Source organism: Esox lucius, chromosome 15, assembly GCF_011004845.1.
Source record: "Esox lucius isolate fEsoLuc1 chromosome 15, fEsoLuc1.pri, whole genome shotgun sequence".
Lineage (NCBI taxonomy): Eukaryota > Metazoa > Chordata > Actinopteri > Esociformes > Esocidae > Esox > Esox lucius.
Window position 1 is genome coordinate 23,041,357 of NC_047583.1, and position 19,307 is coordinate 23,060,663.

General features: G+C 40.2%; 1 protein-coding gene across 1 annotated transcript; it reads left to right on the plus strand.

Moving 5' to 3' along the window:
• The first annotated feature begins 10,895 nt into the window (after positions 1-10,895).
• Positions 10,896-19,208, plus strand: LOC105024731 (galactocerebrosidase). Its single transcript, XM_013137457.4, has 17 exons — positions 10,896-11,078; positions 11,202-11,270; positions 11,400-11,463; positions 11,986-12,099; positions 12,223-12,362; positions 12,465-12,503; positions 13,982-14,112; positions 14,311-14,466; positions 15,730-15,854; positions 16,221-16,348; positions 16,700-16,789; positions 16,868-16,957; positions 17,113-17,257; positions 17,373-17,553; positions 17,787-17,950; positions 18,375-18,451; positions 18,702-19,208. Exons 1-17 carry the CDS (start codon positions 10,944-10,946, stop codon positions 18,843-18,845), a joined length of 1,992 nt encoding a protein of 663 aa, XP_012992911.3. The 5' UTR covers positions 10,896-10,943; the 3' UTR covers positions 18,846-19,208.
• Positions 19,209-19,307: the final 99 nt, after the last annotated feature.

Genomic DNA, 19,307 nt, shown 5'->3' on the forward strand with positions numbered 1-19,307 from the left:
TTTTTCCAAGTTGGTCCTTTTAGATTGGAGTGACCATAACATTTCTCAGCTAAAACAACCCCCACAACTGGCAGCATCTATTTGTAGCCCGTGTAAATAGAAGGTTACTGGTATCTGATCGCATAGTTGTACCATCTCATATCATTGTGCTCATTAATAGTAACTTACCACCAGTGGCACTTTTGTATGTAAAAAATAGGTGGGGCACAAACCATTTCAAAATATAGGATACATACCAGTAAAGCTACAAAACTCCCTCTTGCTACTTATGTGTTTATTTAACACATCAACACACAGCGTGGCCCCACAAAACACTTTTAATGACAGAGCTGCTTGCTTCTACCAGGTGTTGTAGGACACATACTGGAGAAAGAGTGAGAGACCTTCTTGTGTAATTGCTCTTCTCTCTCACACATTACCACTGTCACATTTACAAACCTAAATTAGGAATGCACTAAAGGCCACAACGAAGCAGAAAGATAACTTTTTAGGGATACAGATCCATTCTATGACAACAACCTTAACAGATAAGCATGGACACTGACACTTGTCACCATCTATATCAATCAATCCAGCACTAAAATATGATTATAATATCCAGCACAAAGGCAGGATGATAAAATATGCTTTCACTCACCAAGGCTAAGGGCTCACTTGAAGAGAAAGGTGGCACGGCGGTTCTTCCTCTGGCCAAACCTTTCGATGACTTTGGGAATTAAGTCATGTAGCTGCTGAATCAGCTGGCTTTCGATGGACAACATGGCCAATGTGTTGAGTTACGGCTGTCACATGGTATTAGCGAGTGAAGTTTTTACCCTCTTCAAGGTGGAAAAGTTCCTCTCTGACTCGGATGTCTCTGCAAAAGCCTCTTCTTGGTTGTTCTTGTGGATGGATCTTAGCAGAGACAGGGCCGTCTTACCAGTGTGAAGCTCAGTGTGGCGGTTCAGAGTGGTCAGCTTAGACTTTAACTGTTCCTCGTTTCCTAGAGGCCATAGTTTCACCACACAGTCAAGCACAGATGTAGGGAATGAAAGGACAAATTGTGGGAAGAGCGAGCAGGCAAACAGCTTGGCAGCAATCAAGTGGTCACTTTGTGAAAACCTCTGCTCCACCTGGGAGATGACCGTGTCGCATGCCTCCATCACCGGCGCTGTGTTGGTTACTCGTCAGCCTGGCTCGTCTGTTCCATCATGAACAGTGGCAGACCATCAGTTTGCTTCTGCAAAAGCAGTTAAATCTGCAAAAAACACCTTCAGGATGCTCATCCTTGCTAAACAAATTTGCTGCAAGTTCAGGATCAGCTGGTGAGCATAGCAATGAACAAACTGGGCATGTGGGTATGTCTCTTTCATTAGCGTCTGTACCCCTCGGACATTTCCACTCATTACAGCTGCACCATCATAAGTCTGAGCAATCAGCTTTTCTCCCAGCTTTAATGGTTCCAGCACACCCTTGATGCTATTAGAGAGGCTGAGTTCAGTTTTATCTTTGACTTCCACAAACTCCAAAAACCTCTCTGTCACTGTATTGTCAGGCAACACAACCACTATTTGTGATTTACAGGAGACATCAGTTGTCTCATCTGCCTGTATGGCAACAAATTATGTCTCGTCCACTTGCTTGGCTATCTCCTCCCTGTACACTTCATACATACAGTCTAACCGTTCTTTTTGTACAGTGCTGGATGTCCCTTTGAAGATGGTCTGAGCGTCATAGTGCCCCGGGAAGTCTCTATTCGCCCTCACACGTCTCAAAAATGCATCTGAATATTCCAGAATTCAGGGAGTCCACCGACTCGTCCTGCCCCCGCAGTACGGTTTCACATTTTCCACACAGTGTTATGATTTTCCAAAATGTTATGATCCAACTGAGAACGTACCTGTTTTCCTCCACCTGTTTGTTATGCTGCTCAATGGAGCGCCTGTATGCACTGTCAACTTGGGCTGTGACATTTACCTTTCCTAGTAAGCCCAATTTCACAGCATTGTCCAGATGACTCCCACTGCGCTCATGTTTTGCAATCCTCTCAGAAAGATGTTTTAAATCTTTGTAACCCGTCCTCGACCAAGTACCATCTCCACCAAAAAGCAGACATGGAAAACAGAAGTGACTTCTTTTGCATGCTAACAGTTAGCCACGTTTTCTTCAAAAACCACTCCACGTTATACATGCGGTTACTTTTACCAGCAGTTTGAGTGATGACAATATCCTGTGGCTGATGGGCCCCCAACTTTACTTCAAGTTTGTGAAGCATTTTGTGAAGCTAACAAGCTAGCTTATGACAATCTTCCCTCCTCGCTCTTCTTGCCAACTACTGTTGGCGCCGGTAGTGGGGCTACCAGCTGGCAGCCCCACTTGGCATCACATTTGTGTGATCCATATTGATCACACTAACATTCTGAGCATGCGTATTAATATTTTCACAAGTACAATGTACATTACATTGTAAGAGAGAGGCTAGCCCCACATTCATGCTTAGCCTATGGGCTACTACTGCAAACTCAAATCGGCAGAACACAGTCTGAAGTAGCAAGACCAATGAACATGAAATAAAATCCTAACATAAATTATATGTAATTTAGGAAGATGCTACAAACCCAATTCCAAAAAAGTTGGGACACTGTACAAATTGTGAGTAAAAAAGGAATGGAATAATTTACAAATCTCATTAATTTATGTTTCATTCACAATAGAATATAGATAACATATCGAATGTTGAAAGTGAGACATTTTGTAATGTCATGCCAAATATTGGCCCATTTTTATTTCATGAGAGCTACACATTCCAAAAAAGTTGGGACAGGTAGCAATAAGAGGCCGGAAAAGTTAAATGTACAGATAAGGAACAGCTGGAGGACCAATTTGCAACTTATGTCAATTGGCAACATGATTGGGTATTAAAAGAGCCTCTCAGAGTGGCAGTGTCTCTCAGAAGTCAAGATGGGCAGAGGATCACCAATTCCCCCAATGCTGCGGTGAAAAATAGTGGAGCAAAAACAGAAAAGAGTTTCTCAGAGAAACATTGTTATCATCATCTACAGCAGTGGTTCCCAACCAGGGGTACTAGGACCCCTGGGGGTACTTGGCCTCTCCACAGGGGGTACTTGAAAACACTCATGACACCATAGACTTACTAGTGAAATTAACATGAGGGGGTACTTCAGGGGTACTGAAAGCAGTGCAAAAACATTTGTATCTCTGTGCGTTAGGGTCAAGGCCGGAAAACCATACTGGATGCCCGTGATCTTCGGGCCCTCAGACGGCACTGCATCTCATACAGGAATGATACTTTAATGGAAATCACAACATGGGCTCAGGAATACTTCCAGAAAACATTGTCGGTGAACACAATCCACCGTGCCATTCGCTGTTGTCGTCTAAAATTCTATAGGTCCAAAAAAGATGCCGTATCCAGAAGCGCAGACGTTTTCTCTGGGCCAAGGATCATTTAAAATGGACTGTGGCAAAGTGGAAAAGTGTTCTGTGGTCAGACGAATAATAATTTGAAGTTAATTTTGGAAAACAGAGACGCCATGTCATCCGGACTAAATAGGACAAGGACAACTCAAGTTGTTATCAGCGCTCAGTTCAGAAGCCTGCATCTCTGATGGTATGGGGTTGCATGAGTGCATGTGGCATGGGCAGCCTACACATCTGAAAAGGCACCATCAATGCTGACAGTTATATCCAAGTTCTAGAACAACATATGCTCCCATCCAGACGTTGTCTCTTTCAGGGAAGACCTTGCATTTTCCAACATGACAATGCCAGATCACATACTGCATCAATGACAATGTCATGGTTGCATAGAAGAAGGATCCGGGTACTGAAATGGCCAGCCTGCAGTCCAGATCTTTCACCCATAGAAAACATTTGGCGCATCATAAAGAGGAAGGTGCAACAAAGAAAACCTAAGACAGTTGAGTAACTAGAAGCCTGTATTAGACAAGAATGGGACAACATTTTCTGTTCATACACTTGAGCAACTTGTCTCCTCAGTTCCCAGACGTTTGCAGTCTGTTATAAAAAGAAGAGGGGATGCCACACAGTGGTAAACATGGCCTTGTCCCAACTTTTTTGAGATGTGTTGATACCATGTTTTTCCCTTAAAGTGATACAATTTCTCAGTTTAAATATTTGATGTCATCTATGTTGTATTCGGAATAAAATATTGAAATTTGAAACTTCCACATCATTGCATTCTGTCTTTATTCACAGTTGTACAGTGTCCCAACTTTTTTGGAATCAGGTTTGTAAATTCATGGATATATTATAGAATATATCTTATTTCTGTTGACAACAGGTTGGGCTGTGCCCCACCTGCCCCTAATGACCAGTCGCCACTGCTTACCATGCTACAAGCAAAGTGTAAGGAGTTTAAGGACATGCTGCATCTCAGAACTAAACGAGAACAGGGTCAGAGAAGACGGTAGCATTACCGTTTCCGTATACATCAGAGCGGCACATCCGGGAACTTTGGCTCACAACACATTCCCGCCCCTTTTTGGGGGACAACAAATGACACTCGAACATTCTTGTAAAATAGCAGTACAAAACAATACTAATAGAGAACCACCAGAATCAAATTAGTTTATAAATTAATCTAAATATATTGTTATAATATATTATTATCCTAAAAACATGTACATTCAGTCTCCTAGCATCAAACTGGTGCAATAACCCCACTCTATGACCAGAGGTGTCGTACCCGGACATCTATTCCTACCTTAGGGTCTACAGGTAAGCAAATTACCAGTGAAATAGTTTACTTTTCATTCCTGCTCTACAAATATTTTGGAGCTAGCAATAGCAACGTGCTCTGACAACTGACCAAGCTAATTTTTTTTTTGCCGGCCGTGTTTAACACCGGTCAGTCTGCACTCAGATGCATGTGTATAGAGCATAACTTGAGATCTATGTAGAAGAAGCAATTATATGATGACCGAGTCCTGCACACTGTCCTCTCGCTCAACTCGCAAATCGCTCAATCTCTGGCGAGCTGTCGTTGAGCCTTTCATTTTAGAGTGGCCTTTTATTGTGGCCAGCCTAAAGTACACCTGTGCAATAATCATGCTGTCTAATCAGCATCTTGATATGCCTCACCTGTGAGGTGGATGGATTATCTCGGCAAAGGAGAAGTGCTCACTAACACAGATTTAGACAGATTTGTGAACAATATTTTAGAGAAACAGGTCTTTTGTGTACATAGAGAAAGTATTAGATCGTTGGGTTCAGCTCATGATAAATGGGGGCAAAAACTAAAGTGTTGCATTTATAATTTTGTTCAGTGTATTATAACATTAAAATAAGGCCACGTGTAATTGTATTTACATTTATTTGTGTATAATTATTTTATATTTGTAGGACTTAAACTGCTGTTATTGCTTTGCATATCTTTTTTATAAATCTAAATAAATCTAAAACATTATGTGAGTCTTATTTATAACTCGATATGTAGAAATAACTATTATTATTCATTATTTTGACATGACAAAAGTGGGAATGAATTAAATAAAAGGAGATTTGACAGACGGGTTATCTTTTAATTTGTGTTTTTTCGGTTTAGTAGGAAAGTTTAAGGTTTAGGTTTCACAGTTTATTTATCAAATGCACCAAAAAACATTGCGTCATCCTGCACAATGAAATTCTTACATAGCACACGACATCTACGTAGTATGAATTTAGCCAAAAATAAAACGACAATATACATAACTGTAAATTATAGCCTAATCAAGACATATTGTTACAAACTGAAATTAAATCGACTATTTGTGCTATAAAAACACATCACAGTAAAACATCTTAAGACTCGTTTTTGCCTAAAACAAAACGCTTCACCCAATTGAAGAAAACAATGCAGCCTAGCATGCTAAACATCCATTCGAAGGCTCCCCCTAGCAAGGACATCCATGTGACCATGGTGGACGTCCACGTCTCTCTGAGGGATGTAGCCCCTACTGGTATCTTTCCTAATTTATGCCAGCAATAACCAGTCAACCTGCAACTGTCTGAGGGACAGTGTTTCTGAGATTTCATGCTTAGTCTATATTTTGATAATTTCATTAGTGTTTAAATTCATACAGTAATTAAAAACATTAAAATAGTGTAATAAGAGTTTAGAAAATGGTGTTTAATCTAAAATTGTACTAAAATATTTTACCTAATAAATATTTATTTTTAAAGGTTGTCGTTCTTTATTACAAATGCCATTTTTTATGTTGCGGTAAAAGTTGAAATTACCAGAGCTTAGCGAAGGCCAAACCTGTTGCACTGCGGGTAAAAGGAATACTGAGAGAGCCAACGTGGCTGCAGAGAAACATTTACGGCCTCAAAACAAATATTTTGCACGGCCCAAGAGGCGCACACGGTAATTGTGCTTTTGTATTTCAGCCTTATCACGTTTGTTGTAATTTCTTTGCATTAAATGCACTTTCTGTACTGTTGTGACGCTAACATTGTGGGGAACGTCTAGTTAAGAAATGTGCTTAAGCAACCCACTCTCTTCCCTTTGCGTACATATAACATGGGTTTACACTTCACAATTTCGTGCTATGCTAACGCCAAAGTACTTTTTTGCGTGCAGTTCAGACGCGAACTCCTCCAATTAAGAACAATGGTGAATAAATGCGATATTAAAGTTTTACCTTCACCTCTTTAAAGAAAAAGGTTAATCTACGGCTTTTTAACGATTAGTCACTCTTCTGGAAATCCGTGCCTCGATGATGGTGACGTCAAATAGGTTTCAGTTAGTGCGTGTCAATGAAATTATTCTATTGACCACCTTTACTATTAATGGGAGGAGATCGCATCTCAACTGCACGCAAAAAAGTACTTTGGCGTTAGCATAGCACGAAATTGTGAAGTGTAAACCTGTGTTATATGTACGCAAAGGGAAGAGAGTGGGTTGCTTAAGCACATTTCTTAACTAGACGTTCCCCACAATGAACCCGTGTTATATGTAAGCAAAAGGAAGAGAGTGGTTTGGCTTAAGAGACTGCAAAATTACTGAAATAAGTATATTCGACTCATTTTATTTTGTGTGTTTTCTTTTTGTAGTTTTCACGGTGTCTTAAGAAGAATGTGGAAATAAATAATCAAAAGACATCTGTATGATGCGTGGCCTTATTTAATTGGACCAGTGTAAATACACAACCTGTATAGGGGAATCATCCGTCTCTGCAAATAATAGTAAGTATTATTATTCGCCCCCATCGCGAATAGAGTGAATGTACCGTCAACTGTCGCGGTCACTGGTAGATTTTGTCTCCGAGTATAGCTCCGCACACTGTCACCGTGATTTGCTGGCTCTCGTTGGAAATGAAAGACAGCGTGCCTATATGCAGCTCTAGCGAGCGGACAGTGTGCTCGTAGGGTCAAACGCCTCGGCTGTGGCTCACAGAAGCAGCAAATGTAAACGGTTACATTGATAGCAGGAAGCAGGTTAGAAGAAAATTCGCTTGTATCATTTCAAATGAACATTTGCCAAAACAGTTGCTCCAAATAGTGGCGGAATAAATTCAGCCACACAACTATTCACATTGTTTCAAGACCACGGCAGTATATGCTGTCAGAGAAAAGACCTGAGACCAGGGCCCAGGCAGTAAACCCCAATAATGATTTTACAGAGTATCCAGATCTCAGGGAGTTAAACCAAAGTTCTCAATTGGTACAACACATATAGAATACTGCACACAATACAACTATTCAGGTTTAAAAATAAGCTCAACCGGACACCTAAATAAAGCAGTGAATGAACTGACAGAAAAAAATTAATTCAGATTAAATTACATTAATAATCAAACCAATTGGCCTCTATGGCAGGGAGGTGTTGAGTCCACTTATGAAACAATATTTTACTAATTGGGTCAAACACCATTGAAACCTTGCATGTAGAGTTTTGTAAGATTCTCCTACTGTACATCTCAAGAAGAAAACTACAAACAATGCATGCAGGGTAGAATTAGGCCAATATCCATTAATATTAAAACCCCAAAAAAGAGCAATACATTTTGGAAACACCTAAAATACAGTGACCCCCTCTCATATCATTACCAAGCCCTGCAATACCAAGAGTGGAGCGAAAAAGATTGTCCCTTTATTCAGATGCGGTCCTGGGGCTTAGTTCACAAATCTGTTCTACTAACACACAGACACCTCAGGATCAGGACATATATATTATGCTGTATGCTTAGTTCTCTGTTGTGTGTGAGTATTATACACACTTTTTTTTTAACTTTATCTCTTGATTATCCACCCGCAAATTTTTTTTATTACTATTTTGTTCAAACATTGTGATTGTACTTTGGCAATGTGTATACCTGCGTCATGCCAATAAAGATAATTGAACAACCAATGATCTTAAGTTCAAATAATATTTTAGACATCGTATCCAAAATGATATGAACTAGATAGCAACAAGAAGTAAGATGTAGATGAAAACAGAAAGTCCACTTACCATTATGAGTCCATTATACTGTCCTTTTGAAATGGATAATGGCAGGTTCATGTAGCTTGACTTCCTATTTTAAATCCGAAATAAGTTATTTTTCGATTGAGATTAAAGTCAGGGTTGATCGCCATCCTTAATTACAGTACACTCACTGCAAACAGCTAGCCAGCTACAAGATAGCCAGAAACCAAGATAAGCCTCGCTATTGGTTCTGAATTAGTGAAGTATACTTAGGCCCACTAGAGAGCCTTGAGGCGTCATTCAATTGTCCCACCAATTTCAAGACAGTTTGTGATTGGTTGATTCTACCAATTCAAAATGCTGCTCTAATTGAAGCCAATGTCAATGAGGATGGCTGGTGCCTTCAATTCAAAACCTGAGGGCCTAGCCAATGAGCTTTGAGCACAGCTAGATCATTTCTACATACTACAAAAGACATATTCTGATTGGACATTGTTTTCTCTTGGCTATTAACCCTTCTTTTTCCAATACAAAATGAAGAAATTCAATTGGAAGATCATTACAATTAAGACAAAAAAGATTATATCAATGAAAACAAAATAAAAAATTATAATATATACAAATTATATAAAGATTTGTTTCTATCCTTAGGCCCTCTATGAGGGTGTAGAGGGCCCTGATGGTTCCCCACTGGTTTAATTAATTGTATGTTAAAATGTTAAGAGGAATATTGAAGCAGACCGGATTGTTAACTGTCATAAATAATGTGGCTATGTGAAGCGGAACATGACATTGGAAAATCACTCACTAGTGCGTGTAGAATCCATATTAAGTGTAATTTCACAGGGCAATATAGTTGGTATAGCTAGCAGCATTTCCTAATGCACCCACTCCATTGGCTTCAATGCAATAAGCTGTATGTCAACGGACATATGCAAAAAGCATTAAAACAAAGAAAACCTGACTATGTGAAATGGAACATGGGCTGCGAAATATAATCACTAGGGTGTGTAGAATCCATCATGGGGGATAAAATATATGGTATATCTAGCAGCAGTATATATAACCTACCCAGTCCACTGGCTGATAAAAAAATAAAAACTGGACTATGTGAAGTGGAACATGGTATTTGAGAATTACTCAGCTACTTGAGATATTGGCTCTTTTGATATCCTGAATCCCAGTCCCTGGCTGGATTTGTCAAGGCAGTGGTGGACATATTGACCACTCTGCTTGCAAACCCTCTGCTATTGGCCATAGTTACACTGCATATGAAGTGGTTGAAACATTTTCTTAGTATTGTAATACCTGCATTTTCTATTTTCTTTTATTTAAAGACTTGATGCATGTAAAAGATGATACCTACTGAACTCGAGCTCACTTCCTACAATGTCCCTCATGAATAGACTGTCTGCACAAATCACATGAAATGTTAATGCTAATGTATAATGAGAGACATGCATGTATTAGTATTGATGATTATGACTGTTATAGCCATTAAATGTTGATATACTGTGTTCGTAGCTGTCCTTCAGGGGTCTGGTTGGACTAGGGGCCGCCTTTATCAGGAACGTTTTGGTTTGTACTAGTAAGATTGATTTGGTTTTCTGTGTGCTAAACATTAATAATGTAATGGCATGTGTAGAATGATTACACACAGTTTATACACTCAATTGTGACATATATTCTATTGTCTGTAACATTACTTTCAGCTCAGATCTGTTCAGTGTGTTAATGTGAAACCTAAACCTGACACAACTAAATTATGTTTTATTTGATTAGTTAATTTCCTCTCAAATAACAGGAGGGGACTTTTCATTTTAATTTCATCTTTGTTTTATTTTTAAATGTAACTTCAGTTGCATCATTCAAGTCAAAAGAGGGGGTCAAGGATATTGATATCCTTGACCCCCTCTGGAAGTCACCATCTGAGTATTTTCAGCAACAGCAAGGCAGGGCCCTGGGAGAAAATGACTTGAGATGAGGGGCTGGTTTGGGATTCACAGAGTGAATTTCTGAAAGTAGCTTGGGAATCAGTAACACCGACAATATACACACAAGATCTAACAATTTTATACGCAAGGATGATCCATCAGCTAATCACTGACCATGATCAGAAAGCATTACATACATTTACTCATTAATCTGAAATCAGGGTAGACAAAACAGAAATGTTTCATTATAACAGCAAATTTCATCAAGCTATACTTTCAGTCCGAAATGTTTGTTTAGTTCCTTCTCTTGCATTCATGTTATTTGTACATAATATTGGGAAATATACATGGATTCGTCAACAAATCTAACGATAAAAATAGGCTACAAAAAATAAACAGAAACAACCATCTGCAACATTTGCAAAAGACAAGTAGGGAACGTTTTACGGCTGAACGGAACGTTTTACGACTGAACGTAATCTTTCCTAAGTCACGTGAATTAGAAATATGGGCGTGTTTTTATGAAACGCGTGACTACTTAGTGACGTAGATTTTCAGTCAGCTGCAGACTTTCAGTGAGCGTGGTGTAGGTTGTCGGGATGATTTCTCAAATAGGTGTAGCAGTCGCCTTCTTTATGTGTTTTGATCTTTGCATTTCTGAAATCTACGTTTTGGATGATGAAGTCGGATTAGGAAGGGTGTTTGACGGTATAGGAGGTTTGAGTGGTGGAGGGGTAAGAAGCTAATGCTATTTGCTGTGATTTAGTATTTCCTGGTTTGACTACACTTTGTTTTTTAACTGTGGATTACAAGCATCTAACTGGTTTTTCACTTTAACACCTGTCCCTTGTTTCTAGGCTACATCTCGTCTGCTTGTCAATTATGCAGAACCCTACCGCCGCCAGATATTGGACTACCTCTTCAAGGTAGCTGATACCTGTACCCCTGTTTTTATGTAATGTCTGAATTAATTTCCTTAATTTCATAATAGCCTGCGTTCGTCTCTTGTTGTGAGGTCCATAACAATGTGTAGCTGTTTTATTTATTGCATGCAGCCACAGTTCGGGGCTTCTCTACACATCCTTAAAGTGGAGATTGGAGGTGATGCCCAGACCACAGGTAAACATGGAAAAAAAAAAACATGCACTCCCAAACTCCACCCTTACACTACACGTTTGGACCGGGACCATGGACACATGCTTTGTGTTGATCAATTATGAAGGGAGGAAAGTACCTTTGACTCCGTAGGAGGGAAGTAGGCTCTCCGTAGGTACGTTGTGGCATATATAGTTAATTACAGGAAGTACTGGTATTATGTAGGTGCAGCATTCAGGTTAGGCTAGTATTCAGTCAATACATTTTTAGCAACATGTCCCTGCTGTACAGCTTTTATGGTTTAATTAAAGAGTGTTTGTATTGTGGCTTACTATTAAATACTACCATCACCTCTCGTGCAAACATTCAATATTTGTGTATCTTGCTCTGGTACCATCTGCATTTTGTCCAATTGTTGGCTAGACAGTCAGATGGGAAACCACACTGATTCCATGGTAGGTGTTCCAGGAAATGGGCATCAATATAACTTAGTGTTATACACATTTTCATTGCTGCCATCGCAGTAAAGTTACATCTTTTCCCTAGATGGAACGGAACCGTCTCATATGCATTATGAAAGTGATGAGAACTACTTCCGGGGTTATGAATGGTGGCTGATGAAGGAAGCCAAGAAGAGGAACCCAAACATCACTCTCATAGGCAAGGCTATACACCATGCCATTATATTGGTGCAGTTGCTTGAATTGGTTATCTCTACTTCAGGTGATATCATGTATGCCTGTCAAATTACTTGTGGTTTCCCACAATGGGCTTGTTGTGCAGGCTTGCCGTGGGCTTTCCCGGGTTGGGTTGGACGTGGGAAGAACTGGCCGTACGACTTTCCAGATATTACTGCTTCCTATGTGGTGTCCTGGGTTGTTGGAGCCAAGCAGTACCATGACCTGGATATTGATTATGTCGGGGTGTGTATTTCAATCAGTTTTGGGATGTATATTTTTGGATATTGCAATTGGAAACAAATGTGATTTTAAAGCTTCGCTCCTAATGTTTTTTTAACTTCATAGATTTGGAATGAACGGAAGTTTGACAGTAACTACATCAAGGTTGGTATCTCGGCCTGGTTGCCGTTAGACAATCTGAAAATGTAACCCAAAAAACAGCCACCAACATTTGGTTTTTGCTATTGCAGCCATTAGGTAACCTTATTAGAGATGCATCGATAAGAAAATGATATGCTGAAACAGATAGTTATTTATAACACGGTGGGATGATGGTGGAACCCTGTGCTTTGTCATTTTTGCATGTGTGCCCTGGCCAAAATTAACACATGCAAATTCTATCATACAAAGTTGTCTGTCTATACATATATTTTTGATTATATATAACAAATATATTAAACCATTTGACACATGACTTGAGATTTAAAAAAAATATATATAAATTATGAGGATATTGGACCCCTGTTCAGGCGAAGGCACAATCAGTCAGAAATAATCGGCCAAATTTAAAGCGATCGGCCAACACCGATAAATACATTATTTCCTATCATCATTAAGGTGCTCCGAAACACTTTGGATAAAATCGGTCTCACTGGTGTGGGCATCATCGCCCAAAACCGATTGCTGGCTGATAAGATGGTGCATCCTTCGTTTTTGTGCTGTTGGCATCTAGACCTATACAGTTATTCATTATGTCATCAAAATCAACCCAAATCTTTTGTTTGCGTCTGAGGGCATATCATTTGTTATTAAGGTGCTCCGAAACACTTTGGATAAAATCGGTCTCACTGGTGTGGGCATCATCGCCGCTGACGGCAACTGGGACGTTTCCAAAGACATGGATGTTGACCCATACCTCAAAGATGCTGTTGAGGTGATAGGGTAAGTAAGGGACAACGGCATTTTAAGTCCGACAAAACAGCCCTTGGTATTCCGGCTCACTCCAAATTACTCTAAATTCCCCCCCCCCCGCAGTTTAGAAATGCAGTGTGTTTCTACGAAAGTAGCACTTAAAATAATGCGGTATGATATCGTTTGTGAACTATGATCGGACCTTCCAGAGGTTTACTACAAGCGTGTGTCTGGGATTTCAGTTTCCTGGGTTTGACGTGTTTGCTTCTGTCACGAGCTGGTCATGCCACTCAACCATCCTAGGACATTTGGCAATAAGGACGTCTGAGTGACGCATAGTTTCCCCCCCCCTCTGTTATGGCCAGAAAATGCTCAATGTTGGTGGTTGTTTTTTTTCTAACACCTAATCACTCAAGACCTGTGAATGTCTAACACCATTACAGCCGCTCCTGATGAATGTGCTTTGCTGAAATGCATTTCAGTGCACCAATAGCAGGTCTGCAGAATTTGACTTGGTGCCAAATATTCATGAAACTCCCTAGATGTTGCATTCACCAGGAGTTGATTCTATGCTAACAGCGAATGTGCACTATGTAGCATCTTACTAGTAAAGCGCATGGCACTGACCCGTGTCAAAGTAGGTGACTACTGTACGTTGACAACTGTCCTAGTGTTTTGTCCATACTCCATCACCTGTCCACTCATCCTCCTCACTGTCCGTCACTGGGTAGCTGCTGCGTTACACTCTGGACAAGAGTGGATTGGAGAGGGTCAGAATCATAGCCAGTGATAACCTCTGGGAGCCCATAACCTATTCAGTGCTTGTCGACCGAGAGCTGGCCAACGCAGTAGACGTGATAGGGTAGGCGAGTGTTTCTTTTGAGTCCCACGCTTACATCTTGACGAGAACACCTCTGTGTACTTCATGTTTCTTCTATTTACTCAACCCAATTTCCTTAGGCGTACCATCTGCTTGTACTACTCGGCATGTTTGGCTTATTTTTCAGGTATGTCTGTATTTTCTCACCTTTATACCTTATCACTATGTGTGGCCAAACAGGGCCCACTATCCAGGCACCACCACGATAGCTGAGGCCCTGAAATCCCAGAAGACGCTGTGGTCGTCTGAAGATTACAGCACCTTCAACGACCCGGTGGGGGGAGGCTGTTGGGCCCGTATTCTCAACCAGAACTATGTCAACGGACACATGACCGCGTACGTTTACTATGTTTCTTCCATTTTTACAGGTAAGAGAACTTGTTGCAGAAATGCAACCTGGCCTATGCGAATGAGGCTAACTTGAGATGTTTCAAAGTATTCGAAAAGCATCTGCTTAACCATGGTAGAAATGAAAAGGGAACATGCCTGAGATTGTGCGGTGAATCTGGGGTAGGTGCAGCTTAAAACAACGAAATGACAAAGGTTTGAGTGAGCGCACACCTCTCCAACCTCTACACACGTACTGAATAATGGCGATGCAGATTTACAAATCAAAGTTGACTTGTCAATGACATTTAAAAAAAAAAAATCTGTGCCATTGAGGAACTCTGGCAAGCAGACTAATATTTATTTAGTTTGGAACACAGCCTTGGATGCCTGCCATCACACTGCTTTTGTTTAAAACATCCAACAACTATAAGGACTATAAACCAGAATATGGGTCGGATCGGCATCATGTGAAAGCTTGTTCTTTTGACCAGCTAGCTAATAAAATGTTATCTTGGCAATGTATCACCCGGCAAATTCAGAGTTACATATTGTGGTTTTAGTTGGTAGTCATGAGAAAGGAGTCATGAGTGCATTCAGGTATATGTGACTTTTATTGACTATATACAAACAAAAAGGGTAATTCTGTTCAGAACAAATAAAGCTATTACACTTCTTGTGACTGCATCTGAGGCATATGAAATGTTTACACTGGCACGAGAGAAATTATGTGGAAATGTGAAGGGATGTTATGTCTGACTTGCTTCTATGACCTCCACATAGTGTATACTGTTATCCTAGATGGTTACTCCTTGAAAATACCTCAAGTCCTCATTACTTTCAGAATTTCCCTATAAAAATAGGGAATGTTCCCCATTAAGTAGGAAGGATTGGGGCTATGTTTTTTTAAGCATTGTGATCAAGTTGGGAAGGGCAGTCTCTTAAAACCAATGGAGCATTGTGAAGTGCCTGAGCTCTGATGTCCTTTGTAGCACCTTATTTTAAAGCCACTTTAAATCGGTGTCCAAACCTGCCATTTTATATTGTTTTGTGTGTCAGTAGAGCTAGAAACATTTGTTTAAATGACTGCTTGGATGTACATATTTAACTGTTACCTGACTTTGCTTGGAAAGGACATGATCGGTTTGTGATCAACCTAGGCACTGTCATTAAGTGTTAGCTTTTAATCAAGGGGAATCGAACGGAACCGTTCACTGAGGTTCTAACAGAGTGGTCCTAGTAAGAGTGGTAAAATGTTGGTTATTGTTTCAGCACCATCTCTTGGAACCTAGTAGCCAGTTACTATGAGGATCTTCCGTTTGGACGAGACGGCCTAATGACAGCAGAGGAACCCTGGTCTGGGAACTATGTGGTGGAATCACCCATCTGGATAACCGGTAAATGGTTGTTTAGCTTGTAAAGAAACTCCCAGCACCTAAAGGAACTGGCTAACTGATGATAACCTACTCATTGTACTCCAGTTGTTAATCATGTCGTTAGTAGAATTCCGGTTGATTACGCCATGAAACTGCCTGCCATTTTGAGGGTCTGCATAGGATCAAATCCATTATTTTGGAGTGGTTTTATGGATTTTTACTTCGTATAGCTTGTCACCATTACTCATTTGTTTACTTCCAAAGGTATCATCACATTTCACCTTGGTATGATGCTGTGGACAGCTGTTATATCCTGGTATCATTCTAACTGACATGTTTACGACAATTGTGCTAGCTAGGTTTACGTGTGATAATATTATTCCCTAGCACACACCACTCAGTTTAGCCAGCCTGGATGGACCTATCTGAAGACTGTTGGGCATCTAACACATGGTGGAAGTTATGTCGCCCTGACTGACAGCAAAGGAAACCTCACTGTGGTCATAGAGACAATGGTCAGTATTAACCTTCCTGTACAGGACTCTGTGTAGTATACATTGTGTATTGCCAGAAAGGATATTCCGTTAGAGTAATGGTATTTAGTGTTAGTGAAAGGATTAATTTTGTTTGTTGTGGAGAGTCATCTTGAATTTCTCATTTTAGCTAATATGTGCTCTCAGGTGCCTGTGATCCATGCTATAGATAACTCACAGGACTTCATTTTCCATATCAACTCACTTCCCTGTAGTGTTCTGTTGATGCAAGGACAATGATGTCCCCACAATTTTTTACCAGACTAAATTCTGTGATATACAAAACAACATTATTGTGCTGTTAGAAGTTTTTTTTTTTATTCTGTCCTTCAGACACATGACCATTCTGTGTGCATCAGACCTCCACTCCCAGCCTTCAGTGTTACGCCCCAGAATGTATCATTTAAACTCAATGGATCTTTTGTGAGTACTTTTGCCACTTGAGGCTGTTTGTTCATAGATCAAGGCTATGTTGTCTTAGTAAGTGTTATTCTGTCCTAGGCCTCGATCAGGGAACTACAGTTGTGGCAGTCTAAGTTTGACTTCAAGACACAAAAGCACGTCTTCTTCAAGAAACTGAGCCCGATAAAGGTAAAAGTATTTTTCTGACAGAAAAGGCTCTTGTAGTTTTTTGTTTTGCTACTGTTTTGTGGACCACAATCACACTAGATTGTTTATTTCTGTGACATTTTACATTCTCTTCAAGGTGGGATTTTATTGTGGTTTTATCGTTTCATTCCCGTTAGATTTCCTATGGTTCCTTCTCTTTGAGTCTCGATGTTGACGAGGTTTACACTTTGACCACGATAAACACAGGGCAGAAAGGGACTTATCCAGATCCACCCCCTTCTGCACCATTCCCTAAAGTCTACAAAGACGATTTTAATATTGGTAAGTAGTTTTATTTAAAGAATGTCAGTGTTAGAAATCTACCAGAAAAAGCATTCTGTTATCTGAAAATTGTAAATGAAGTTTTAAATGATTACGTAAATGCTTTTTTCTGCAGCCAACCCTCCCTTCTCTGAGGCCCCAGACTTTGCTGATCAGACAGGGGTGTTTGAGTACTACATCAACTTGACAGATCCTGGTCCCCATGTCTTCACCCTGCGCCAAGTAGTCACACAGATGCCTATTACCTGGGCAACGGACGCCGACCAGACCATCAGTGTCATCGGAGATTATAATTGGTAACAGGGCAGGGGTCCAGGCCACATATGCATCTGCTCATAGTAATAGTCTGACTTAAAATCCAAACATGGCATATAGTTCTGAAGAAAATAAAGGTACTGTCCCGATAATGTCACGAAATTACATCATAAAAGCTATCGTAATTACATTCTAACTATATTTCCTCGGAAAGGAAAATGTTTCTGAAAAAGAGGTAATTTGACTGTATATATTGTATACTGATTGTTTCCAGGGAGAACCTGACCGTGACGTGTGACGTCTTCATGGAGTCTGTGAAGACTGGAGGAGTGTTTATCGCAGCCAGAGTTGACCGAGGAGGGCAGGCTGTCCGTGGTGCCAAGGGAGTCTTCTTCTGGGTTTTTGCAGATGGCTCCTACAAAGTCACCAATGACCTTGGTTAGTAATTAACTCAGACATTAGGGCTAGTTTGCGATTAAACCGAATACTGGGCTGAAAAAAGCCTCTCCCTTGAAGTAAATGAATCTGCCTCCCGTGTTGCCCAGCGGTGTTAGGGCACTGTCACTGTGAGCTGGGTGTATTCTGTGGTGGTGCCATATTGACTGTGCAAATAAGACCAGAACGGTCTTGGTAGGAGAGGGGTAAAGTCGGCAAGAGTTTACTTGTCATGTTGTGCTCTAGTGACCCCTTGTGGTCGTTCAGGCATCTGTCGGCTCACTGTGGAAGTTGTTCTCGTCGTGCTGCATTGGCCTTGACTTCCTGGTTGAATAAGTAGTGTGACAAAAAGCAGCATGGCAGGACTTCATGCCTGCTTATCATTAATTGATGTAAATTTGTAATTACTTATGTTTTTACTCTGCAGTTGGAAGGACTGTTTTGGCCAAGGGTCTGTCTGGAACGAGTGCATACAGCTGGTACACATTGTCCCTCACAGTCCAGGTAAAGTTCAGTCACTACAACAACTGGTTGTCCAAGTCACTTAGTTTACATGTCTTCCCCATATAATGTTTGGTCTAACAGCAACTAAATCTCGTAATCATTTCTACATGCTTTATGTTGAGTTGTAGCCACTTGATTTGCTGCTTGTTAACGCAAATAGCCAAACAGGAGTGTGTATTAAAGTGGCCGGTAAATGTAATGTGCACGTGTTTATTTTTTTTATGGACATGTTAAATATAATTGTTTTCAGGGGCAATATGCTACAGGGATGGTGAATGGAGAGCAACTATGGAAGAATGATGTAGTGTTGGGACAACATAATGGTTGGGCTGCCATTGGAACAAACTCCTTTGAACTGGCACAGTTTGACAACTTTGTTATGGAGGTGAAATAATGTGTGTAATGAAATCTCATTGACCAATATGCCTTGGACCATACATTAATTTGGCACCTGCAGGTACCTCATTGGCTGTGTTTACACAGGCAGACTTATTCTGAAGAATATCACAAATGAATGGAATCAGAAATTCCCATGTCTTAACAAGCCATTGCTGAAATGTGATTTTGTGTCAATTTATACAATTCCGACTGAGTGGATTTTCACTAATGCTCTTTCAAAAGGGAATAACAATTATTTTTTTATATTTTTGTCTTTAAAAGTCGATATTAGTTTTTTAATGCACTGAAGAGAAATAATTGCAATGACTGTGATTGTAAAGTATGACAATTTTTCAATAAAGATTATGTTTTAAGCGTTTTTTGTCTGTTTTTTGCTCATGACACGAAACTAACATCCATGTCCCTATTAGCCGTAGAGTGTAAGTTTAAGACACTGGCAAATAAAGCTGGTTCAGTT